At 39.0% G+C, this 27,501-nt stretch overlaps 1 protein-coding gene across 1 annotated transcript; it reads left to right on the forward strand.

The window, feature by feature from the left end:
• The first annotated feature begins 3,223 nt into the window (after positions 1-3,223).
• LOC143039719 (succinate dehydrogenase cytochrome b560 subunit, mitochondrial-like) lies at positions 3,224-24,285 on the forward strand. The gene is made up of 5 exons (XM_076209960.1): positions 3,224-3,336; positions 8,997-9,074; positions 17,363-17,565; positions 21,266-21,408; positions 23,072-24,285. Exons 1-5 carry the CDS (start codon positions 3,320-3,322, stop codon positions 23,174-23,176), a joined length of 546 nt encoding a protein of 181 aa, XP_076066075.1. The 5' UTR covers positions 3,224-3,319; the 3' UTR covers positions 23,177-24,285.
• The last annotated feature ends 3,216 nt before the right edge of the window (positions 24,286-27,501 follow it).

Raw genomic sequence — 27,501 nt, forward strand, 5'->3', positions numbered from 1 at the left:
TGATGAACAAGTAGTTGTGACTTATTCTGATGACGATTCAAAGAAGTATGGCGCTGGCTCTTTTTACGTTCAGGGTATCACTGTCAGTTGAACATACCGTGCCCTACCGACCGAGCATTGCTTCTCAATCCAGGAATAACTTGGCTGCTCTCAGGGTGACAGTTCTTGAAATCCTGGAGGTCATAAACTCTGATGAACAAGTAGTTGTGACTTATTCTGATGTCGATTCAAAGAAGTATGGCTCTGTCTCTTTGTATGTTCAGGGTATCACTGTCAGTTGATCATACCGTGCCCTACCGACCTAGCATTGCTTCTCAATCCAGTAATAACTTGGCTGCTCTCAGGGTGACAGTTCTTGAAATCCTGGAGGTCATAAACTCTGATGAACAAGTAGTTGTGACTTATTCTGATGACGATTCAAAGAAGTATGGCGCTGGCTCTTTTTACGTTCAGGGTATCACTGTCAGTTGAACATACCGTGCCCTACCGACCGAGCATTGCTTCTCAATCCAGGAATAACTTGGCTGCTCTCAGGGTGACAGTTCTTGAAATCCTGGAGGTCATAAACTCTGATGAACAAGTAGTTGTGACTTATTCTGATGACGATTCAAAGAAGTATGGCGCTGGCTCTTTTTACGTTCAGGGTATCACTGTCAGTTGAACATACCGTGCCCTACCGACCGAGCATTGCTTCTCAATCCAGGAATAACTTGGCTGCTCTCAGGGTGACAGTTCTTGAAATCCTGGAGGCGGCAAGTGGTGTTGTACCTAAAACTCTTTTCGAGAAGATAGACTTTGTAATTGCAGACCAGACAGCTCACAATTTGAAAGTGGATGAGCTATTGGTAAAAACTCTGGAGTCTGAACACCTCCCAGATCACCTGTTCTGCAGTGTACACTCAACTCTGATGTTTAATCGAGTCATCACCAAACAGTGGGCTGAAACAGAGAACACATTGAGTAGAGACAAAATCTACTTAGATTCCCTTGTCAACGCAACAACAATCGCAACATGTGTGACTGAACAAGCCCTCGATTGTATGACGCGACTCATCAACCATGACTTTGATCACAAGCCATAGAACCAGACACACGAATTTGATATCCATATAGCGCCTCGACCAAACAAGTCTGTCAGCCTCAAGCACGAGCACTTCAATCTCCTGATACTGATCTGCGCCATCAGTTTCTACCATCCCATCTGGAAGATGTGGGATCCTTTCTGCAGTAATATGAACATATTACAAATCAGTTAGCTTGCATTGTGAGGTGCTTCTTGGGCTTGGGCTTCCTGAAGGTGATGTACTGTGCAGGTACCCTTCTTGGGTTTCATCCAGTTGAGCCATACCTGTCTTTGACGATGTCACCTAAAACAACCTACAGCAAGATCATTCCAGCATTTCAGCAGTTGTACCAGGAACTGGAGGAAGTAGATGTGGCCACCTTGCTGCAGGTTCAGGAACCAGCCTTAAAATTTGTGTCCCAGGAAAAGTTCCAGCATACAAAGTATGATGAGGACGTCTGTGATGCCATACTCAAAGTAGCAACCTCATTCCAACACCAAGTCATTAGGCACCTGAAAATGGTCTTCCCCAAGTTGACAACGGACTTTCAGAGGCAGAAGGGCGATATCTTTGCCTTTGGAGACTATGATGAGTCTGTACAGAATGTTGACACTCAGATGGACCCAGAGAAGGGACTTTGTCAAAAGGCTTTAGCAACGTAATTATGGCATCCACATTTTGGGGTTGTTGAGTAATTGGGATATATCGTGTGTGTAGTAATTCTTCTCTTTATAGTATACACGGGTGCTTCTCTGTCAAAAAGTTCAAAATTGTCAAACATTTCGTCGGAATACTCGGAATCTTCAACTTCTCGTAGCGTCTCGTTGAATTTAAGCACTTTTCGTTGGAATTCTCGAACAGATGCGTTGGCACGGAAGGTTTTAACGTCTCTGTACAGATCCGGGAAAGCTTTTGTGTGCTCGTTACGTAACTGGGCATGCAGGTTCTTGTCATTCTGCAGTTCTGTTTTTTATTTTTTCCGATTAACCGTAATCCATTTCCAAAAGTGGCGAAGACGCCTTTTCTTGTTAGCGTCGGGTTCCCTGGCGGGCATGGTGCCAAAGATACAAAAAAACGGCCACTATCTAAAACAACGTGACGTGGCCCAAAAACGCCGGACCCCTTTCCGTTTTCGCTCAATCTCACCATGGTTTTGTGAAAACTGACAATTTGAGAAAACTCCGCGCTTTATAGTAAGTAGATGTAGTACTTAATCCACACATAGTAACTGTTTTATGTGCGTCGTTAGACCTACGCATTTTAGTAGTGCTTTGGCGCTGTTGTTATATGTATATTCCATAAGCATTCATGTATTTTGTATAACGTTAACTATAATAATTTTGCATGCAGGTTCCTCATATATGTATGAGTGTTTCTCTTATCTTATTGTGGTTTTATGTTATACGTATATATACCTACCTATACTATACTACCTACAAGTTCCACCTGGCAGAAGTGTGCAAATTCCCCATGCCCAGACCTACGTCTTACACCTGAGAACAGTTGTCGTTCACCACTCGCAGTGGCCAGTTATGGCCGATTCGAAATGTTAAACGGTAAACATTTCCGTATTGTTTAACTTAACCACACTGGTGACTTTCCACCACATGTGTTATCTCTAGAGGTTGCGTCTCGCACGAGCGTTTAGGCTGAAAGCCGTGCTATCAGTAGTACTTTTTGCCTATCAAAATGGATCATTATGTCTTCGGGCCTTATACCTTTTCTACGCTTCTTTCAACCGTAACATTCTTTTTACATACTCATTCACTTCCTTGGGATACAGACTGTGATACTCATTCCCTGTCAACCTCTTCATATTTGGTGTGGAAAAGTAGCCAAATTTCTTTTGATAGCCTTCTAATTAAAGACTCCGACCCAACTCACCTGTCTGGACTTCTGTCTAACCTTTTGGAGTGTTTGCCTATTGAAAATTGAACTTGCGTTCCTTAGATCAGAGATCTGAATCTGCGTAAACAAAACATATGACTGCCTCGTATACTATGGCCAACCATACATATGACTGTTTGCCTTATATAGAACGTGGATAAGTATTATATAACTATACTAATTTACGTGGGTTACACTATAGATTTTTTTTTATTACGCCCGGTAGTTATTTACATTACAAGTTACATGTAGACAATTTCATTTCAATGTGTACGAACGCCTAATATGCGAAGTACGAACACCGTAAAACGGAATTAGGCAATCCGTGTCGTCTGTGTACACAGAGCTCGGGTCTAGAATATTCAACAATGTTGCTTGCATTAAGGTGATTATTTCCCCTCCTGATTGGAATATATATATTTTCTATTATATATCGCACATCTCAGTGTGTGTTATAATTAAATTGTTAAGGAAAACAGTATAGAACCGGAGGAGTGAAAGTAATATTTAGGATACGTTACCTTGAAAGTAATGATGAAAAAGGAATACTTTATATATTGCCTAACCTGAGATTTGGTAAATACGACACGTTTGCTTTATTCAATATACAGTAATTGATCATATAGTTATGGGCTTGCCCTTCCTGAAGTTGGTGAATTATGTGGTGGGAATCTTCCGTATAAGATTGGGGTTATGTCACGTTATTTGTTTTAATTTTATAAGTTTTAATAAACTCCCAACCAAAAGTCGGGGTATATTATTATATAACACTGTTCAAATAAACTATTATTTTTTTTATTTTCTTATGTAGTCGAACAAGGTCCATTCTAATTATAATTATTCCAACCTAGCATAACCTGTAATATTTTAAGTACTCCATAAATATACATTACATATATAAAGATAATGGTGAAAAATAACATGTAAAAGTATGAAGTAAAGTGTAATAATTGCATATATACCAAAGGCCTTTTCCCCCTTGTAAGGGCAGGTGAACAAGTCAGAAAGCACTTGAGTCTTGTATCAGAGAGGGGGGTGATGGTGGGGTAGATAGATAGACTTTATTTGGCAATGAATTAATGTACATGAAGTGCAAATAATAATGACAAGAACACATAGTTCGGAATAAATGCAAATTGCCGAGGATAACACAAAAAGCATGTGCGCTTATTTCCATTGTGGTCCTCATCAAATTGTTATTCTACACCAAGTCACACTGACAACATACGTAGGGGGTTAAGGGGACCAGAGACAATCATGAGTAATACTAGTCAGAACACATATGACGCATAAACATTGTTATAGTTTTGCTAATATTACTAAAATGTTTGTACACATAGGAATATTGAGACCAAAAATTTGAGCAACATCACAAAAAGGAACATTGCATTAAGCAAAGGAACTGTTAAACTGTAACTAAACAGTATGAGTGAGTACTATATCAGAGTAGTACCATTAATGATATACTGCATTATTCTACAGGTGTATCAACATGTTTGAGTGAGTACTATATCAGAGTAGTACCATTAATGATATACTACAATATTCTACATCTGTAACAACATGTAGTTATAGTGAATGCTACACTGCAGCTAGGGTCACCTATTAATTAAATCTAACATTTAACCTGAATCTTAGGACGGACGGAGTGGGCAATTAGTATGAGCACTAGGGAGAAGTACATTATAACCTGAAGCACCAGAGGTAGGGTACAGGGGACCAGTACTCGAATGAGTAAAACAACGAGGAGAACAAGGAAAAAGGTCAGATCATAACTGTTCTCGGACCCTACCTGAGACATATGCCATATTATGACTGGCAAAACAAAGGTGGAAACCAATTTGTAAACATCAATCATTGTTATACTAAACTAAACTTCTGAAGAACAAAAAAAGGGAGGGAGGTCAGAACAGTTATGAGTGAACGCAGATTTGGATGGTATTACTCATGGAATCGGGTATCCCTCACTAAGCTAGTAGTACACAAAATCTAGGCTGTTCTCTGTCCATAACTGCGACATATAGTAACCCTTGACTTTTTTCTTGAAGGTAACCTTGCTATTTGACTTCTTAATGGACACAGGTAGTGACATTGTAAACCTGGTTTAGTTTCAGCTGCTGGACACAATATTTTACAGGTAACATTCCTACCTTGCTAAATTCTTCAATACCAATATGATTACGTTGAGGTAAATTTAGTATGAATCTAATTATCTTATTTTGTGTAACCTGTAGCCGGGACTGATTTTTTCTGCACAGACTACTGTACCAAGAGCTACAAGCGTAATCAAAGTGATGTTGTAACAATGCTGAGACCAGAAGCTTCTTTGTTTCCAGATCAAAATTTCTGGCTTTTCTGTACAAAAATTTGACATGTGAACACTTGGATACAATCTTATCCGTTATGGCATTCCCTGAGAGGGACTGATCTAAGGGTATTCCAAGATAGGTTACCTCTTGTTTTGACTCCAAGACATTAACCCCACATCTGACCTCTACATTGTTGTGTTTCCTGAGGTTGGGTTTTGATGCGAAGACAATACTTTCCGTTTTACCGAGGTGTAAAGACAGCCTATTTTCTATGAGCCAGTCCTGGACCGATGACAGTTCAACACTCAGTTTCTCCTCTACTTCAACTGGGTCCCTACCTGAGACAATAAGAGTGGAGTCGTCTGCAAATAGCAGTAACTTACAGATCACCGCACCTGGCATGTCGTTAATATAGACTAGGAACAGTAGCGGTCCTAGAATTGAACCTTGTGGTACACCACAAGTTATCTCTGTCATCTGAGCAGGCTTCATTTACCTGTACTAGTTGTTTGCGACCTGTAAGGTAGGACTTGAACCAGCCAATATTCGCCACTCCTAATGCCTGAATTTTTTTTAATAAAATATCATGGTCCACTGTATCAAATGCCTTTTGTAGATCCAACGACTAAACCCGTGTAATTACCTCTGTCGCATTCCTGTTTTATCAGATCGTAAAGGTGATCTTTCCCATACACTTTAGCACTTCAAGGTTAAAAAGTTGCTCTGTCCGCCACCAGTGATAATAGTATAGTAATTGCTAAAATGTAAAAAATTTTACTGCTAAGTTCCTATACCCATGTGCATTGACTGTGGGCTGTTGTAAGAAGCAGCCCGGGATAAAGATAAAGAAAAAAGACATCTCTGTTTAGTGTGTCATGATTCATTTCCAACAGTATGAGAAAAGTGCTTTCCTAGCAGTCATGGAGAAAATTTACATAACATAAGAATGAAGAGACTGCAAGAGAACATAAGGCCTACACTAGGCAGTTCCATGTCTATTATTACCTGTCATCCCCATACATGCAGAAAATGTACAAAGTGTGTGCTGTGTGAACAGGCGAGACGAAAATTCACAAATGACCTAACCTACCTAACCTAAATGTAGTTCAGTTTGAACCTTTGAGATTCGTTTAGATAAACACCTGAGCAAGATGCTGTAATGCCTGCCATTTATTTTATATTATTTATTTTTTTTTTATTATTTGTCTGTTTATTATTATTTCCTTGATTATCATTTATTATTATTTGCTATTTCCCTGTTTATTTGTTATTTAACTTTACCTATTTACTTACTTATTGTTATTTATATTATTATAATTGTTATTTATTTATCATATATATATATATATATATATATATATATATATATATATATATATATATATGTATATGTATTTTGCATCTGACCTATAGGCAATTCACTTAAAGAATCTCGGACGATTCTGTGTTTTCGGTTGGCAGCCCTGCTCACCCTTCCCCTGCTGAGCTGGTTGAAACCCCAAGTTTTCTTAAAGTATATTTATATTTGTTCACTTAGCTCGGTCACTGTATGAGTTACACGAATTTCATGTACATCTAGGGATGAAGCAGCCCTTGTTCACCTATTTCAAAGCTTTCCATCTCGATAGTCCAGAGAAAGTAACTATAGCGAGTATAAGATAAGGAATATAATTTTAATGCTTATACAGCATTTTACTTGTTATCGCTGTGTCCAGTCATTGTGTGCTTTCACATATCCCATAAAGTGACACATAAAAGAGAAAATGAAAGGTTTATATGATTATCTTTTGATACTGGACGGGTAGTGGGAAGCACAGCGTCTTGCTCCCTCCCTCCCTCCACCCCAATCAATCTCATGAGTCAAAATTGAACATGATTTGAATACATACTGCTCATGTTTTTTCAATTTCTATTAGTTTACAGCTTTCATTATCTCGTATTCATTATCTTCTTGAGTCTATGAATATGGTTTTACCAACATATGGTCGGAAGAGTGACACTCGGATCGTAAATTGAAATATTTAGATATGAAAAAGTTTGTGAGTTGCATTGTAGAGAAGGATGAGTAGGGCTGCCAACCAAAAATGCAGAATCGACTGAGATTCTTTGAGTGAATTGCTTATAGTTATGGACCAAAAAGTCTGTTGGCATGCTCCTCCTTTGTAATCCTTTGTAAAATGCTGCTGGGATTTTAGGCCACTGTTAGGTTGTCTCCCTGCCTGGCCAGGGCTCTCAAGAACCGATGCATCAAGCCTTGCTGCTGCGATGGGTCCTGGGAATCTAATTCACACCCACCTGCTCACGAGTTCAACACTGTCTGGCGTTAGACCCATCTTTGACCATGTGGTACAGTTTTGGTCTCTGTCCAATTAAATGGTAAATGGTCATCAATTCACTAGAATCAGTATGAAGGAGAATGACCAGAATGATACATGGGCTCAGAAATTTACATTACAAAGAGAGATTTAGGTACCTTAACTTGCACACACTGGAAAGATACAGAGTACGGTGCAATCTAATAGAGGTGTTCAAGTGGATCAAAGGCTATAACAAGGGTGATGCAAAGAAGGTATATTAAGACAGTGGCAGGACTCGCAGTAATGGAATTAAGTTGGACAAATTTAGATTTAAAAATGAAATAGGCAAGAATTGGTTTATTAGTAGGGCGGTCAATGAATGGAATAGACTTAGTAACCATGTAGTGAACACTGAAACTATCATTTGTTTTGAGAAACTGTTAGACAACTTTATGGATGGGGATGACAGGTGGTAATGGACATGGAACTGCCTTATGGTCTCTTGCAGTCTCCATTCTTGTGTTCTTATGTACCCAATGGATTGTAATACAATTAAATTTTAAAAATCAGTTAAACACCCAAGCATTATATTTGATTTTGATTTATATATATATATATAATTTTTTTATTATTAATTTATATATTTACTTGTTTATTTTTTCCATCCTACTCCTCTTCCAGCCACATAATATTCTTAATATTGCTGTCACTCCCAGACAACCAGCCTTTATCTTAGATTTATTTTCTGACAGATGAAGTGTGAACAATAAAATGCTTAAGTGAAGTGTCTATGGTGGCATTAGGTACTTTGCAGTACAGACACTCCTCTACTTACGTTCATTCATTTTACGTTTTTTTGATTTTACGTTTGAACTGACTAAAAAAAAATGTAAAAAAACAATTTTTGAGTGAATTTTTTAGTTTAGCGCACTCTCCGTAGTTCAAACGATACTTACGCGTGATGCTGCGTCCATTGTTTACATGGCACAAACGACAGACTGAACGTGCCTTGCCTCATCCTCCTCCTCCCCCTCCCCCTCCTCCACCATCTCAATTTATGTTGCTTGAATTTAATTGATTTGAAATTTGTTATTATTTTACAATGTTATGTGTATAATTAATGATTTAGGGGTGTTTTATAAGATACGGTAATAGAATTTACGGATGTATAGTACAGTAACAACTTACATTCATTTTCAACTTACGTTCGGCCGTTCAGAACGTAACTAAAATGTAAGTTGAGGAGCGTCTGTACAGTTCTCTTGTTACAGATCATAACAACCTTTTTTTCACATATTTATTGTACAAATAAATATTTATTGTACAAATGGGTGGGAGTGGTTTTTATGCCTTTGTTTTTTGGCTACCTCCTTTGTAAAAGAAAAAAAGCCTTTGGTATATATGTATGTGTGTACAAATACATGTTTTGCTCTTTACAGATTGATTACGCGGGGCTGTAATGGAGGAACATTACAGACACAAGGAATCAGTAAAGTGTTTGGTCCAAGGCCACAATGGTATGTAGTTAGTTGATGGTGGTGGTGGGGGAGTGGTACTCCTACCATATGTATGATTAATGTAGATTTTTTTTTATTTATTGTTGTTGTTGTTGTTATTGTTGTGATGATGCATGGAAGGGCGGGTTAGTAATGGGGGGTAAGGGAGTATGTGTGAATGATATTTTGACACAGCCCAGAGGGATTTCTTCCTGTCCTTCTCTTTCTGCATGAGGGGATGGAGAGGGGGGTTGCTGATTAAATGAAGTGGCCTTGCTGTGGATGTGTTGTCTTTTGCTGCATTGCTTCTGACCCAGGGCACTGGGCGAGATGCAGGGATGACCTGTCATCCAGGAGGAGCCAAGAAAAGAGGGAGGGAGAGATGGTGAATGGGAGTGGAGTATATGGTTATGAAATGGGTGGGAGTGGATTTATGCCTTTGACTTTGGCTACCTCCCTTGTAAGGGGGAAAAAACCCTCAGTATATCTCTGTATGTATGTATTATTATTATTGAAAAGTGTAATGAGAAATAGACAATTTGGGGTGGATGCCAAGAGGAGGTTGTATGAAGGGGTGATTGTACCAACAGCACTGTATGGGGCACAGGCATGGAACATTAGAGAGGAAGACTTTAAATGTGAAGTGAAATGACTGAGAAGTATGGTAGGGGTTACAAGGTTGGAAAGTGTGAGAAATTTAGGATCCTTATGTGAAAATGTGGAGGAGATTAGAGTGTTGGAGATGGGTCGCAGGGGGATCATTCTTGTTGTTGATCCCAGCTGTTTATGTATTGCTGTCAATATTCGCATACATTATTTCTAAGTAGGATTTGATCTATGTACAAATCAATAAGTTGCCTCGGGTCTTTCTTCTAGGAGATCAGTAGATACCGAATTAGTCTACAAATCACTTGTAGAAGAGATTTGGTGTTGTTTTCTGGGTAGGATGAGAGTGGGGTAGTGTGGAAAAGGAGGTCAAGTTCTCTGGTGATTGCATCTGGGTTACAGGTAGTCTGGCCAGACCTGTTCTATGTTGTTTGTTAATTTGTCTGTTTATTATTTGCTTCTCATTTATTATTAGTTATCTCTATTATTATTTACTTTTTACCTGTTTATTATTTAACTATATGCATTTATTTCTTTTATTTATTATTATTTATATTATAATTTTTATTCATTTATCATTATTATAATTTTTTTTTTTTTTTTTTGCATCCGACCTAGTTGTGGACCAAAATGTCTCCTGTTGGCATGCTCAACCTTTGTTATAATTTTTGAATGCGGGGGTGATGGCTTGAAGGCTGTCATGCCAATGTGGTTTTCACATGTCTTGGGAGGGATTTCTTTATTGGGTTGTTGTTGTTGTTGTTGTTCCCTAGACTGTCTGTCCAAGCAGTCCCGTCTCCCCAAGGAATGCCACAGCCGAAACTGGGTTTTCCCACAAATCCTTTATAGAGTGTATGTTGTGTTGTTTGCGTGCATGATTGTGTATAATGCAGTCTTCCATTATGTGTTGTATGGTATGGGGTGAAGTGTTACATCCTGGGCAGCTGTTCACAATGCGGTCATCCGGCCCCTTCTGGTAGCTTAGAAGTGCTGGGTGGTGGCCGCACTGCAGTCTGGCCAAGTGGACTCTGTCCTTTCGTGGGAGAGAGGATTCAGAAGGGTGGATATCAGGGGGTCTGGCATGCAGCAATGTGTTGTCTTTCAGTGTGTTAATGGAGCGGTGAGTGATATGATTATGAATATGTTTCCGGAGGCTGGTATTTGGTGGTTGTGGAGGAAGAGAAGAGAGTGCATGATAAAGGTCTTTGGGTGTTGTTTTAATGTTTCTTGGTGTGTGTGGGTGATCTGCTATGTAGTGTAGTGGGTGTGATGTGTTTGTGGTGGCTGCAGCAAGTGTTTGTGTACCTCTCATGTCGAGGTGGTCCTTGACTTTGAGGACTTTTGTTTCATGGTGTAAATGGTTTGTAGGTGTTGTATTTGTGCAGCCTGTAATTGTTTTTAGGGCTTTGTTTTGTATGATTTGAAGGGTGTTGTGGTGTGTCTCACTGAGATTAGGAGCCCATGCAGGACTCGCATAATTCATCACTGAGCGTATGCATTGTTTGTATATTGTTATATTAGTTTCTTTGTTTTGTCCAAATGTTGTTCCAGTGATTGACTTAAGTGCGTTAAGTCTAGGTGTGCATTTGTTTTTTATGTTTGTGATGTGTTGTTTGAAAGACATGGATGTATCGTATGTTACACCAAGAATTTTCGGTGTGTTTGTGTGTGGTATTAGAGTGTTGTTGATGTAGAGATGAGGTATGTACAGTAGACCCTCGTTTTACGCGGGGGTTAGGGACCGGGAACCCCCGCGTAAAACGAAAATCCGCGTAAAATTCCGCCACTGAAGGAGATATACCAAAACAATCATTAGAACCCTAATAATTTTATTTCCACAATGAATTGCCATATTGAACAAAATAATACAATAGAAAAATAGGAAAACAATACAATACAAACAAAAGAACAAGAAAAAACAGTGCATGAAATGAATATATGTAGAAGGGGTAGTAGTCTAGGTAGCAGTCTAGTCGGACTCGGCATCAGAATTAGCTGGACCACCACGTTTCTGTAAAAACATGGTGATGGGCAATTGTACTCGGCGCTTTTTCATGTCCTGCAAAACGGCTTTGTAGGGCGCCATAACACTGTCGATGCCATTCTGCGCCGCAATTGCCCTCACCATGGATGTGTCAGTCTCATAAATGGCAGCCTTGAGAGCGGAGGCCTGTCGTATCAAGGCTGCCAATGAGTCCAAAGTTAATCCTTCCTGTGGCTGGCTTTCTTCTTCAACATTGCCCTTCTCCTCCTCCTCCTCCTCACTGGCCGACTGGACGAGTTCCACCAGTTCCTCCTCAGACAGCTCAACTGCATGGCCACGAACCAGTTCCCAAACCTCTTCTTCCTCCATATCTGCAAATCCTTCACCGCCAACTTCCTTTGCTAAGGCTACAGTCTTCTTCACCTGATCTTCCACTTGCTCATCCGCTGAAAAGCCTGTAAAAGAATGGACGCAGCTTGGCCACAGAATTTTCCAGCAGGAGTTGACAGTCTGATGCTTAACTTCCTTGGTTGCCCCTTCCAAAAATCCGCGTAAATTCAAAACCGCGCATAAAAAATCCGCGTAAAACGAGGGTCTACTGTATTTGTGTTCTTTTGTCCAGTTGGTGAGAAGTGTTGCTGTAGATTTGGTTGGAGCTATTTTGAGTCTGTGATGAACCATGTGTTGAGTGTATCAAGGTATGGCTGGATTATTTCTGCAGCTTTATCTGTGTTACGATGTGTGCATGTGATTGTTATGTCGTCTGCGTAGGAAGAGATTTGTATTTCTGAGGTGTCTGGTGTGGGTAAGTCATGGATGTATAGATTAAACAGTGTGGGGGATAGAACTGAGCCCTGTGGTACTCCATTCTTAATGTTTCTGATGTGCGATGATTGGCCATTATATGACACGTAAGCATTCCTACCTGCCAGATAATTGGCCAGCCATCTTTTGGTGTTATTGTGCATGTCTGTGTTATATATTTTATTTGTTAGGTTGTGGTGGGGGATAGCATCAAAAGCTTTACTAATGTCTAATGTTATGAGAAGAGTTCTGTGGTGGGGCCTATCTGAATTGATGCCATCTAAAATTCTTTGTGTGAGGTTTATCAGAAGAGTGTTTGTGGAGTGTAGTGGCCTAAAACCATGTTGTGAGTCAGCAAGGGGAATATGTGGTGTGACAAGTTTAAGTATTAGGCGTTCAATGAGTTTAGAGGGGGTGCTGAGAAGTGTGATTGGGCGGTGCGGTGTTGGGATTGTTGGGTCTTTGTTCGGTTTTGGAATGGTGATTATTTTACCATGCTTCCAGATGTCGGGTATAGTGTTGTGTGAATAGCTGTAGTTTGCAATGTTTGTGAGTGCGTGTATACCTTGTGGTCCAATGTGTTTTAGGTGGATGTTGCTTATGTTATCAGGGCCACAGGCAGATGAGTGCTTGAGATTATGTATTATGAGTTTTGTCTGACTATGAAGGGTGTATAGTCTGAGTCTGTGGGGATCTTTCTTACGTCGAATGGTGCGTCGGTCGTCAGGGTGAGAAGTGAGATGGCTTGTCTGTGCAAAATGAAGTATGAGTGCGTTTGCTTGTCTGTTTGAGGGTAGATTATCTGTTGTGATTATTGCTGCGTGAGAGTGTGTAGTGTTACTGTTGGATAGTGTAATGCTGTTGAGTGTTTTGTACAATTTGCTGGTGTTTGTTTTGTGATCAAGTGTATTGATAAAGTTTTGCCAATTTTGTGTTATTTGTTCGTGTATTTTATTGGCAATCACAGTGTTTAGTGTTTGTATTTGGTCTGCTATGTTTTGAGGGATAGGTGTAGGGGTATCGTGTTTAAGTGTGTCACGTTGTCTGATGAGGTCTTGGATTTCTGGTGTGAAGTTGGGGTTGTGTGATTTTCTGTTGCCTCTAGGGATGTATCTCTTGTCTGCGTTTTGTATGATTGTATTAAAAGTGTGCACAGCATTGTTTATGTTTATTGGGTTGTTTGAGATGGGGCTGGTGTGGAGTATGTAATTTAATTTGGAGATTGTTTAGGAGTGCTTATTGTGTGTGTGTTTTTGTATCGACGTGTTGAGGGATACTTGGGGCAGATTATTGTAGATGTTTGAGTAGGGTGTGCTGTGGGTTGCTTTTTGATACATTATATGAGTTGTTTGAGTGATGATGTACAAGGGATAAGTGGGACTGAAGACTGTTGTACCCATCATTGTCATGTTTTGCTCTTTGAGAAGTATTTTAGTTTCTTCAATGGAGATGTCCTAATAGGGTTGTATTTATACTGTGTCATAATAAAGCATGGTTTGAAATCAGTTTTTGTTGCTTTAGCATTACTCATACTATTCATAACTGAGCTGGATTTAAAGTTTATATATATATCACAACTAATACCACAGTCGGATGAAAGAAAAAGTTGTCCTCAGGTCACCTAAAGGTTGGGATAGTGACATTCTTTTCCCAGTTCCCTTCTTTTTGTAAGAGGTTGCTATTTAAGACAGCATCTTCCTTCTACTTTGTACTACTGAAGAGGATTGCAGTTAGCAGTTGAAATAGTTTCACTTACTCAACTCTTTCTTTCGCCTGACTATGGTGTTAATTGTGATTTATGAATGTGTTACTGCATTTCTCACCATTGATATATATATATATATATGTAATATATATATATATATATATATATATATATATATATACACATACACATATATATATATATATATATATATATATGTATATATATATATGTACATACATACATACATACATACATACATATATATATATATATATATATATATATATATATATATATTTGATTGAATACGACAGCATTCTGGAAGTTGTTGAATTTCTTTCTTGTATTTTCTATTTTTCTAATTAAATTCTTCCCTTGAATAGGGTGGGCATAGACCAATTCATTATACTTCTCCATTTTATTGCACAACGTTTCGTCTTTAATAAGACATCTTCTGGTATTTCTGTTTTAAAGATACAATAGATATTTATGATACTAGTCTGAATTACATTGATTATTACACATTAACAATTTATATCATATCTTACAATTGCATTTACATTTTAAATTTGAATGAATAATAACTCTAAAGATAATATTATTGATAATAATAATGATAATAATAATATTAAAAACTACTTCTTGCCTTAGGTGAAAAGGATGGGGAGTCGGCTACACAGTAAGCCGCGGTGACCTTCTCCTATGGAGGTGTGAGGAGATTAGCGGATTACCCGTGACCTCTGCCCTTTTAAATGGTTCAGAGACCTGATGAGGAGAGGGGGTGTGTGGAGGGGGTGGGGGAGGAGGAGGAGGAGGAGGGAGAGGAGAGGGTGAAGCTGAGGAGGAGGGGGTGGTAGAGTGGTATTAGACTATGTATACCATCACAGTGATCTCCCACCACCCAAAATCCCACACAACTTTATGAAAGCATTATTAGAAACTTGCACCACAGAGGTCCCATTCAGATGCCCAGAGGGAAAACTTTATATGCAAACGGACGGTGTATCCATGGGGTCACCACTAGGAGTCCTATTTGCCCAAGCATTTATGGCTGAAGTAGAACATAGGGTTTTCCAAAACAGAGATTTGACACCACATATTTATTGCAGATACATTGATGATATATATTTGTTAGCACTAAATCAACTAAAGACCTAGAACTACTAAGGTACCACCTCCAAGAGATTTCTGGGCTCTCTTTCACTGTTGAATTGAACAAGAATGGAACTCTCCCCTTTCTAGACATATTAGTAGATTCCAAACCCAATAAATATACCTTGAATGTATACCGGAAGCCTACCAACTTAAACAAATGCATGAATGGAAACGGAGAATGCACAGAAAATTATAAAAAAGGTGTCATCAGAGCATATATAAAAAGAGCCTTACTAGTATGCTCATCATGGAAAGCCCTACACAATGAACTTAAACACATAAGACAAATGCTCATTAATAATGGCTATTCTAATACTGATTTCGACAACATGACAAAAGAAATGCTTCATAGATTTTATTCCAAGGACAACACTCAGAGTAAATCCAAAGCAAAACACCAGATAAACATATTTTACCACAACACTTATACAGAAGCATACAAAAAAGATGAGAAAGCTGTCAGAGACATAATAAAGAAAAATTGCCACCCCGTAAACAAGGAAGATGAAATAAAAGTCATCATATACTATAAGAATCCCAAAACATCTTCACTAGTGATGGAAAATAACCTGTTCAAACCTGAGGCATTACAGAAAACCAATGTAATTTATGAATTCACTTGTCCAGAGGAAGACTTTGCACTTCCAGCGAGATACATTGGTCATACACAATGTACCTTAGGCAGAAGGTTAACATACCATCAGCAAACGGGGGCGATAAAAGAACACCTTAAGAAATGCCACAACATAGTAACCACAAGAGATTTAATATCTAAAAATACTAAAATCATTGGACACCATTATAATTCAAGAAAACTCCAGCTCTTAGAATCTATATACATTAGAGAAAAAGCCCCTTCCATCAATTTGCAATGCGACCTATTATCTAATATCCCCTTGTATAACCAAAAATTGTATAACCAAAAATTGCAACATTCCGCCTCTACCACCCCCTCCTCCTCAGCTTCACCCTCTCCTCTCCCTCCTCCTCCTCCTCCTCCCCCACCCCCTCCACACACCCCCTCTCCTCATCAGGTCTCTGAACCATTTAAAAGGGCAGAGGTCACGGGTAATCCGCTAATCTCCTCACACCTCCATAGGAGAAGGTCACCGCGGCTTACTGTGTAGCCGACTCCCCATCCTTTTCACCTAAGGCAAGAAGTAGTTTTTAATATTATTATTATCATTATTATTATCAATAATATTATCTTTAGAGTTATTATTCATTCAAATTTAAAATGTAAATGCAATTGTAAGATATGATATAAATTGTTAATGTGTAATAATCAATGTAATTCAGACTAGTATCATAAATATCTATTGTATCTTTAAAACAGAAATACCAGAAGATGTCTTATTAAAGACGAAACGTTGTGCAATAAAATGGAGAAGTATAATGAATTGGTCTATGCCCACCCTATTCAAGGGAAGAATTTAATTAGAAAAATAGAAAATACAAGAAAGAAATTCAACAACTTCCAGAATGCTGTCGTATTCAATCAAACATGTTTAAAAGAGAACCTGCTCCCAAAATACACAAATATATATATATATATATACACATACATATATGTGTATATGTATATATATATATGTATATATGTATTTATATATATGTATATATGTATTTATATATATGTATGTATATATTTATATGTGTATATATATGTATGTATATATATATATATATATGTATGTATATGTATGTATATATATATATATAGATACGTATATATATATATATGTATATATATATGTATGTATATATATATATATGTATATACAGTGTATATGTATATATATATATATATATATATATATATGTATAATATGTATGCATATATATATATATATATATATATATATGTATACATATGTATATATATATATGTATATGTATATATATATTATATATATATATACGTATATATATGTATATGTATATATAGATATATATATATATATGTGTGTGTGTGTGTATATATATACAGTATATATTTAAATATATATATATATATATATACTGGTATTCACACCAATCTCTCCTGAGCAGGGCCCGAGCCCTGTACACATCACCAAGTGTAGCGGCCATGAAGGTTCAGACGGCAGAAGATTTCTGGGCAAAGAACAAACGTCTGAAGCGCCCCATCTCTCCCCACATGACCATCTACAAACCTCAGATTACCTCCATCCTCTCACTCTCCCACCGAGCATCTGGCATCATGCTTTCAGGTGTTATTAGCGGTTTTGGAATTGGTAAGTACTAAATATTACTATATTTGGGTCCCAAGGTGGTGGTTATGATGTAATTTTAAGAAAACCCATGGGGGAATTTAAACTTTGTTTATGATGATACATCGTCTATATCAGCATTTCTCAACCAGGGTTCTCCGGAACCCTAAGTTTCTGCAAAAGTTCCCTAAGGGTTCCACGAGAACAAGTGAGTTAAGCTAATGCACTTTTGATTTTATATTTAATTTCATATACATAATATAATTAAACACGCACATATTCTTGATTATTGTGACAATGTAATATAGACATCATCCTATCTAACCTATTATTACAATGAAAATAAAACGAGAAAGATATGGTGTATGTGTTTTTTTTTCTTTCTTTTTTTTTCTTTTTTTGTGCAGGGGTTCCTTGAGACATGCAATTTAGTTTAAAGGTTATCAAGGGCAAGGGTAAAAAGGTTGAGAAAGGGTCTATATGCTTAAGAAATTATTAGTGATTACATGATAATTCATAATCGTGAGGAACCAGAGATCTAATCCTTTGCAAGGGGATCTTGAACCTCAGGTGGGTCTGATATAGTACTTTTGTTGCATGCATGAGTGAGCAGAAGTCAGATCTCTGAGGCAAATATAAAAAACGGTGCTGGTAGTAAGGCTTCATGTATAAGCTGCTCATCACTGTTGCACCCTTTCAGGCTCATGTGTTCCATATAATTGTAACACTCCATCAAGTTTCTCTGTCTGCCCCATCATTTGCAAAGTCTATGGAAGCCCAAAATGCATTCTTATTATTTTTTGGTAAATACAGTTGTAGAAGAACAGTTTGACTTGTGTATGCTCATCCTCTCTGGAACCCACACTGCTCTTCTCAAAATACCTGACCCCGTCCTGATTTATACATACACCTTACCAATCACATTCAACAGACTAATCCCTTAAATATTACTAAATCCATAATTGTCACCTTTTCCTTGTATATTAATCAATCCTGCTGTGTCTTGTAGAAGACCCACAGCCTTCGGGCAACTGGCAACAGCCTCCGGGCAGGTCTGCAAGACGCTCAGGGAAGATATGTTGGTGTCTAGGAATTGTTAGCGTAGGGTGATGTAGTATGTGCTCTCGGTGTTGATTGCATCTGGTTCATTTTGAATCTATGGCCAGGACGGTTGGACCTGTTTCATTGCTGGGTGGTGCCCCGAGTGCAAGTGTGTTGGTGTGGTACAGTACTTACCAGATAGGGGTTGGGGGGTAGTAAAATTTTCTTCTGGAGCTTATGCATATGGGTTGTTGGTAGAGTTGATAGAGCAGTGTTTCTCAATCTCTTTACCCTTGTGCAACCTCTAAAATAAATTACGTGTCTCAAGGAACCCCTGCGCAAAATAAAAAACACATATACCATATCTCTCGCATTTTATTTTCATCGTAATAATAGGTTAGATAGGATGATGTCTATATTACATTGTTACAATTACAAAGAATATGTCGTGCGTGTTTAATTATATTATGTAAATGAAATTAAATAAAAAATCAAAAGTGCATTAGGTTATCTCTCTTGTTCTTGCAGAACCCTTAGGGACCTTTTGTGGAACCTTAGGGTTCTGGGGAACCCTGGTTGAGAAACACTGTGAAAGAGTCTTGAGTTTGGTGCATCTTGGAGGGCATGTTTACCTGAGTGTGTATGTGTTTTTGTGTGGTATAGGTGGTAGGTTTTTATAAATGTTTGTAGTGTACTATCGCAACTCTGTGGATGAAGGGTCATCCTTACTCCCCATCCACTGTCAGAAGCAATGCAGCAAGGCACATCCACTTCTCTATTGCTTCTGACCCAGGGAATGGGCAGGGGCCAGAGATGAGCATTCATCCGTGGGGAGCCAAGATGAAAGGGAAACGGATGAGTGATGGATGGATGGATGGATGGATAGGAATGGGAAGGTTTGGGATGGGTGGATGCCTTGGCTGATTACTTACTTCCCTTATAAGGGGGAAGAAGCCTTTTGGTATATAGATGAATAGAATAGTATGCTGTTGTTGTTGTTGTTCCCTTGACTGTCTGTCCGAGCAGTCCCATCTCCCCAACGAATGCTATAGCTGGAATGGGGTTTTCCCACAAATCCTTTATAGAGTGTATGTTGTGTTGTGTGCTGTTGGTGTTGTTTTGTTGTGTCCTGTTGGTGGTGCCTGTGAGATGTAGTGTATGTACCTAATTGTAGTATACAGGAAAGGAACAAATGGTTCCAACTTAATCTATATCTTTGATAACCAATTATCATATTTAGATTTGAACTCGTATATTATTTGAGCTAGGGCTATATCACCTTCTAAGCTATCATATTTATACATTTATATGGAAAATGTATTTCTTCACATCCTTTCAACATGTGGTTTTTCTTAAATTACTTCCATGACCTCTTAAAGCCCTTCCATCTTTAATCAGGAGATCTCTTCTATCAATGCAATCTATCCCCTTTAGTGGCCTGAGCACTGTAATCACATCACCTCATTCTATTTGATCTTTTGGAGTTGGTAGATCCAGTACTTTAGTCTTTCCTCATATGGTTTTAGTCAGGCTGGGGACCAGTTTGCTTGCTGCCCTTTGTACTCTCTCAATCTTGCTTATATTCTTCACTCTGTGTGGGGACCATGCTACTGACACATATTCCAGTCTTGGATGTATTAGGGTTTCGATGAGTTTTTCACCGTCTATTCATCCATATAATGAAACCCCACTTTAATCTTCTGCAGTAGTCCATGTCTCTCCCACAATCCTGCTGATATATATGTCGGGTGACAGGTTGTCTTTTATCAACACCCAAGTATTTATCCTCTTTTGCTTTTGTAATGGGTGTTTAATGTTGAGGGTTCTCTTTGTCATTTTCACATGGTGTTCTATAAGGAGGATTTCGGTTTCAGGATGCAGATGTCCAATAGGGGTGGTTTTTGTGCATCCCATTATTAATCTTGTTGCTCCGTTCTGTTAAGTTGCTTGCCTTGCTGATTGTCAGGAACCATGGTATGGAGACATAGTTGAGGATGATTCATATAGTGCTTGAAGATTGTTATTAGAGTTTCAGTTGTTCAAAGTCAATGTTTGCAGTGGATTTAAGCTGGTTTGTTTTCTTGTTGATTTTTGCTGACAGGTCCTATTTGGGCTGAATTACATGAGTATCAAATATGAGGCTTAGAATTTTAGGGTTCTTTTCTGATGGAAGGGTTTGGCCATTTAATTTTAATATATTTTTTTTTATTCATGATTATCTGGTGTGAGTAATGTCCCTTGATTTCTCTGGTGAGATTTCCATCTGTTATTTTTGAGCCATTGTTCTAGTTTATCAAATAGGCTTGGAATGTTGTCATTACCTATGCTTTCTGACCGACCAGACCCATCTCCCTGAGGAAGTGGATTTTCCCACAAATCCTTTATAGAGAATATATTGTGTTGTTGGTCTACATGATTGTGTACAATGCAGTTTTCCATAAGCTTAGGTGTTCTTTGCTGCTTTTATGTATTTGCTGTCCTGGGTTATCATTGTCAGGTCATCTGCATATTCATATACCTCTGACTGTTTCACTCTATTCTCAGACTTGGCCATACATGCAGTGTCATCCTATAACAACAACTTGTGCACCTCCCACTTCCTTCCTATTGATAATTTGTTGTTACTTTCTCAATGACACGTTCCTAACATGATAATGATTATAATACCTTTTCCCTTGCACAGGTATGTTGGCCCTTCCCGGGTCGTACCCGTACTACCTGGAGATGGTGCAGAACATGCAGTTCGGTAGCGTACTTATTTTTGCTGCCAAATTTAGCCTGGCCCTGCCCTTCATGTATCACATTTGCAATGGCATTAGGCATCTGGTGAGTGAGTCTTTAGACAGCTGCAGAACTTGCACTATTGTCTTAAAGCATTATATCTGTCGGCTTACACAGACACATGCATGCACACACATTTACAACGTAGGAGTGAACAATTATGTACCAAAGACTAGATAAGGAAAGAAGCAAAGACAAGATTGGTTTAACAAAAAGTGTGAGATTGTGAAAAAGGCCAGAGATGTGGCTTGAGGAAAATGTAGAAAGAAAAGAAGCAATAAAAAAAAAAGAAGCTTACAAACGAGCTAGGAATGACTATAACAGTATTTGCAGGGGGAAGAAAGCAATTTTGAAAGAGGTGTAGTAGATAAATGCAAAGATGAACTAAAACTGCTTTACAGGTTTATAAATAGTACATTGAAACACGGGGAAAAATAATCAAGTTAATAGTAGGCGAGTTCTTTGAAGGGGTCTCAGCTCAGGCAGAAATAGTGAATGAAGGATTCCAGTAAGTCTTCATAAAAGAGCATATATATATATATATATATATATATATATATATTTATTGATTTATTTATTTATTGATTTATTTATATATTGATTTATTTATATATTGATTTTTTTTTTTTTTTTTTTTTTTTTTTTTTTCTCTCGAAAAGCAAGGGGAGCTAAAAACCAGTTTTAGCATATATAAATGTAGAAGTGAGGGAAATGCTCAATCTCCTGGGCTCATTGGATGTGACAAAAGCTTCAGGACCTGAGGGGATCTCAAACTGGATACTTAAAGAATGTAGGGAACAACAAGCGGACAAGATCCATGGTCTTGTTACACGTCGTTCATTGAAAGAAGGCATTGTGCCACTTGATTGGGAAAGGGCAAAAACATGGAACATGAGAGAGGAAGAGAGGAGTTTGAATGTGTTTGAGATGAAATGTCTGAGAAGTATGATAGGGGTTACTAGGCTGGATAGAGTGAGAAATGAGGTGAGGAGGAGGACAGGGGTGGAAAGAGAACTGGGAGATAGGGTTAATGAAAGAGTATTGGGATGGTTTGGACACATGGAAAGAATGAGTGAAGAAAGATTGGTAACAGAAGTGTGGAAGGCAGAGGTGGAAGGAGCGAATATGAGGGGGTGTCCTAGGATGAGATGGATGGATGGGGTGAAAGGGCATTACAAAAGAGGAATGTCTGTGGTGGAAGGATGGGAGAGGACAGAAGATAGGGGTGAATGGAGAGGGATTGTGTATAGATGATGCTGTGATGCATGAGGGGGAGTGGGTGGGGGATGGGGGGTGAGGAAGTATGTGTGAGAAAAAATTTGACGCAGCCCAAAATTTCTTCTCGTTTTCTTCTTTTCTACATGGGGGGACGGAGAGGGGGGTGTCACCGAATTTATGAAGCGGCCTTGCTGTGGATGTGCTGTGTCTTGCGACACTGCTTCTGACCCAGGGCAATGGACAGGATGCAGGGATGACCCATCATCCAGGAGGTGCCAAGATAAGAGGGTGGAGGGGAGTGGAATATATAGGAAATGGAGTGGGTGGGAGTGGTTTCTATGCCTGTTTCTTTTTGGCTACCTCCCCGTGTAGGGGGAAAAGGCCTTTGGTATATGTATGTATGTTACTACAAAAATAAAATGTATAGGATCGGGCTGAACTGGTTGCTTTGTAATGGATACAAGAACTAAAACTGTGTTTACTATTTCAGGTCTGGGATCTTGGTTATGGTTTTACCCTTCGGACCCTCTACAAGACTGGATACCTGGTTGTTATTACGTCTATTATCCTATCCATCATTGTTTCGCTTCTGTAGGTGAAGTAGCTCAGAACATGTAAGGATGTTTTGGTACTCTGAAAGGTCAATTTGATATCAGATTATATGAATTCTTTCCCCATTTGGTCAACAAATGTTCATGACTCAGAGAGGGAAGAACTAGTTTATATGTTGCCATCGCCTATTTGAAAATTCTGTTGCAAAACATAATTAATTACCATAAATTGATGCTTGATATCAAGAGAATTGTATCTAGACTGATGAGCTCGTTCACTGTTGTTAGGATGTGGGTTCTTTTACCATCAACAAATGCTGAGATGCGTTACAATATGAATTGTAGATGTGTGGAATAATGGTTTGCAATATAGAGGGAAAAATGATTTAACCAATGTTGAAGTGTAGTATTTGTTTTGAAAACAGGATGCTTGTATGTATTTTTAGACTTGTGCATGGACAAGTATCAAGGTGATTTCAAGATAACTCTGCATTTCTGTTTGTCATGTGATAGGATACTCGTCAAAATCTACAAATATCATTTTGCATAAAATGTAGAATTTCAGGAGGTAGAGGCTGTAGCATTCCTTTGAAACTAATACGCAGTTGTGGCTAGAAGACCAAAAGGACTTGTTTTTGAATAGGATTTTAGGCATGTGGTATAGTGAAAGGCTTTCTTTTGATTAACTTGCACTGATATTTTCATGGGTTTTCAAGCACGTTTTAGTTGTTGTTATTACAGAATTATCATTATTATTATTATTATTATTATTTATTATCCATTATTGGTTTGCTATTTATTCTTTTTTCCTCCAAAATTTCAGTTGTTACCTTAAATGACTTGTGACTATGCATAATAGTCATATATTTATTGAATAATTATTATGATTTTTCACCTTCCTACATAACGGAACATGATTCTATACTTCAGCAGGGACTTAATGGCACATAGACTGTTTTGGAGGCTATACAAATATGTTTTGAGCACTTAATCAATAAGAGAAATAAAAATCTGTCTGTGACAGGGAAATGATGATCAGGTTGGGTATGTTGTACAGAAGTTCCAGTGTGCTCTTGCTATCATGTGAGATGCAAGGTGCTGTGGAACATTGTAAATAGCACTTGTACTTTAAATAAAATGAGGTTTCAGTCAACATGTATGATTAACCTGTGGGAATGATAGACTACACATTCTGGACTCTGTAGTTGTTGTTGTTCCCTAGACTGTCTGTCTGAGCAGTCCTGTCCCCCCAAGGGCTCTACAGTTAGGTATATTGGTGTCTTTCCAGTTTCCTTTGAGGGTTGACCTTCGTTTTTAAGGACTAAGGGGATGAGTGTTTCTTGAAAGAGTCTGTTGCTTGAAACGCTATATAACAACACCCATAATCATACACACATAACAAACATAAGGACAAAATGTACACCTGGACTTAAATATACCAAAGGTTTTTCCCTCTTACAAGGGAGGTAGCCAAAAAACAAAGGCATAAAATCCACTCCCACCCATTCCATCCCCATGTACTCCACTCCCATCCAACCATCTCCCTTTTATCTTGGCTCCTCCTGGATGATGAGTCATCCCTGCATCCTGTCCACTGCCCTGGGTCAGAAAAAGTGTTGTGCAAGACACAGCACATCCACAGCAAGGCCACTTCATTAAATCAGTAACCCCCTCTGTCCCCTCGTGCAGAATGGAGAAGACTGGGAGAAATCCCTTCAGGCTGTGATTATTTATTTTTTACACATGCCCCCCTCACTCCTTCATACAGTCTCCTCCTAGCATCCATTCCCAAATGTCTGTTCCTCATTACACTTTAATTCACCAGAAGACTGTATGAAGGAGTGATTGTGCCAACAGCACTGTATGGAGCAGAAACGTGGAACACGAGAGGAAGAGAGAAGGAGTTTGAATGTATTTGAGATGAGGTGTCTGAGAAGTATGATGGGGTTACTAGGCTAGATAGAGAGAAATGAGGAGGTGACGAGGAGAACAGGGGTGGAAAGGGCATTGGGAGATAGGGTTGATGAAAAAGTATTAGGATGGTTTGGACACATGGAAAGAATGAGTGAAGAAAGACTAGTAAAAGAGGTATGGAAGGCAGATGTGGAGGTAGTGAACATGAGGGGACGTCCTAGGATGAGGTGGATGGATGGGATGAAGGGGGCTTTGGGGAAGAGGGGAATGTCTGTTGAGGAAGGACTGGAGAGGAGAGAAGACGGGTGAATGGAGAATGGTTGTATATGGATGATGATGTGATGCATGAGGTGGAATGGGTGGGGGGATGGGGGGCGAGGTAGTATGTGTGAGCAAAATTTGATGCAGCCCGAAGGGATTTCTCCGTCTTCTCCATCTATGCATGGGGGTTGCTGATTTAATGAAGCGGCCTTGCTGTGGATGTGCTGTGACTTGCGACACTGCCTCTGACCCAGGGCAGTGGACAAGGTGCAGGGATGACCTGTCATCAAGGAGGTGCTAAGATGGGAGGGAGGGTGGAGGGGAGTGGAGTGTATTTAGGGATGGAATGGATGGGAATGATTTTATGCCTTTTTCTTTTTGGCTACCTCCCTTGTAAGGGGGAAAAGCCTTGGTATATGTATTTACCCCCCTCACCCCCATTCGATGCATACATGGATAGAGTGATACAGGAGGTAGGTGCGATGATGACAAGCAGATGGTTAGAGGAACTGGAGGGAAGTGGAAAGTTGGACCAGTTGTTTGGCAATGAGACTGCACTTGTGGTTGAGTCAGAAAGGGGTCTAAGGTAGAGTGACAAAGTTTGGGAGGAAGGGAGAAGTTGAAAATGGATACGAGTAAAAGCAAGGTGGTGAGGATGGCAGTAAGCTGGATGCAAGTTTTAAAGGAGAGAGGTTATAGGAAGTGGATAAATTTAGATATATAGAGCCACATGCAGAAAAGAATGGAGGAGTGGGAGTGGAGGGAAATGTGTAAATGTCCTAGAGGAATAAAAAGCATCATGAGAAATAGATATCTGGGGATGGATGAGAAGAGAAGACTGTGGAGGGGTGATTGTGTCTACGGTGGAAATGGAGTTGGCAGATAGAGCTGATGAAAGAATCCTGGAATGGTTTTAAAATTTGGAAAGAATGGGCTAGGAAAAAAACAAAAAAGTGTGGAAGGCTGAGGTGGATGGTATAAACTTGAGGGTAAGATCAAGAATGAGATAGATTGAGAGGGACCTTGAGTAAAAGGGAAATGCCTGTTGAGCAAGGGAGGGAGAAGGTAAAATGTAGGTTTGAGTGGAGAATGGTTGTGAATGAACGATATATTGGCGCAGGCCAAAGGGTTTGTCCATGTCTTCTCTATTTTTGTATGAGGGGACGAGAAGGGTCACTGCGGTGGATGTGCTGTGTCTTGTTACATTACTTCCGAGCCAGGTAGTGGGCGGGAGACGTGTAACCTTTCATCTGCAAGGAGTTAAAATAGAATGGAAGCAGATGGGAATGGGATGGGTGTGGGTGTGGGTGCATACCTTGGCTGGCTGGCTACCTTCCTTATATGGGTGAAGAAGCCTCTTAGTATACTGTTATTATCATTATTATTATGATGATGAACATGATGATGGTGATGACGATTATTATTACTATCTATTATTATTATTATTATTATTATCATCATTATTATTGTTATTATCATTATTATTATTATCACTATCATTATTATTGTCAAGCATAAGTACACATGGGAGAGGGTGGTGGAGGGAAGGGTGGTAGATAGGGCGCTAATGGATTATGTAGTGGTAAATAGGATTATGATAGGAAGAGTTAAGGATGTACATGTGCTAAGGGGAGAGGGTGGGGGAATATCAGATCATTTTTTGGTGGAAGGTAAGCTGAGAGTGGAGGATAGATGGAGAAAGAGGAAAGGGACAAAAGGTAGGGAGGTTCTTAGAGTGAACTCCTTGAATGAAAAGGAAAAGGAGAAGGAGTACGAAAAGAAGCTGAAGGAGGAGTGGGAGGGAGTAAAGGATGGAGCAGAGATGGGTGTGGAGGAGGAATGGGGATGGTTCAAGGAGAGAGTCTTAAAGTGTGCAAGGATGGTGTGTGGAACAAGAAGGACAGGGGGAAATAGAAGAAAGGGTAGTGAATGGTGGGATGAGGAAACAAAGAAGGTTGTAGAAGAGAAGAAGCGAGCATTCACAGATTAGTTACAAAAGGGGACGGGGGAGTCATATGAGACATACAAAGAGAAGAAAAGAGAAGTAAAGCAAAAGGTAAAGGAGGCAAAGAGGAGAGCAGATGTGAAATGGGGTAGGAGTATGACAGAAAATTTTGAAAGTAATAAAAAGATGTTTTGGAAAGAAATTAAGAGAGGAAGAGGAGGTGAATCAAGTAGGGAAGAAAAGGTAAAA

The sequence above is a fragment of the Oratosquilla oratoria genome, chromosome 2 (assembly GCF_046742065.1).
Source record: "Oratosquilla oratoria isolate Oo_2021 chromosome 2, ASM4674206v1, whole genome shotgun sequence".
NCBI classification, from domain to species: Eukaryota; Metazoa; Arthropoda; class Malacostraca; order Stomatopoda; family Squillidae; genus Oratosquilla; species Oratosquilla oratoria.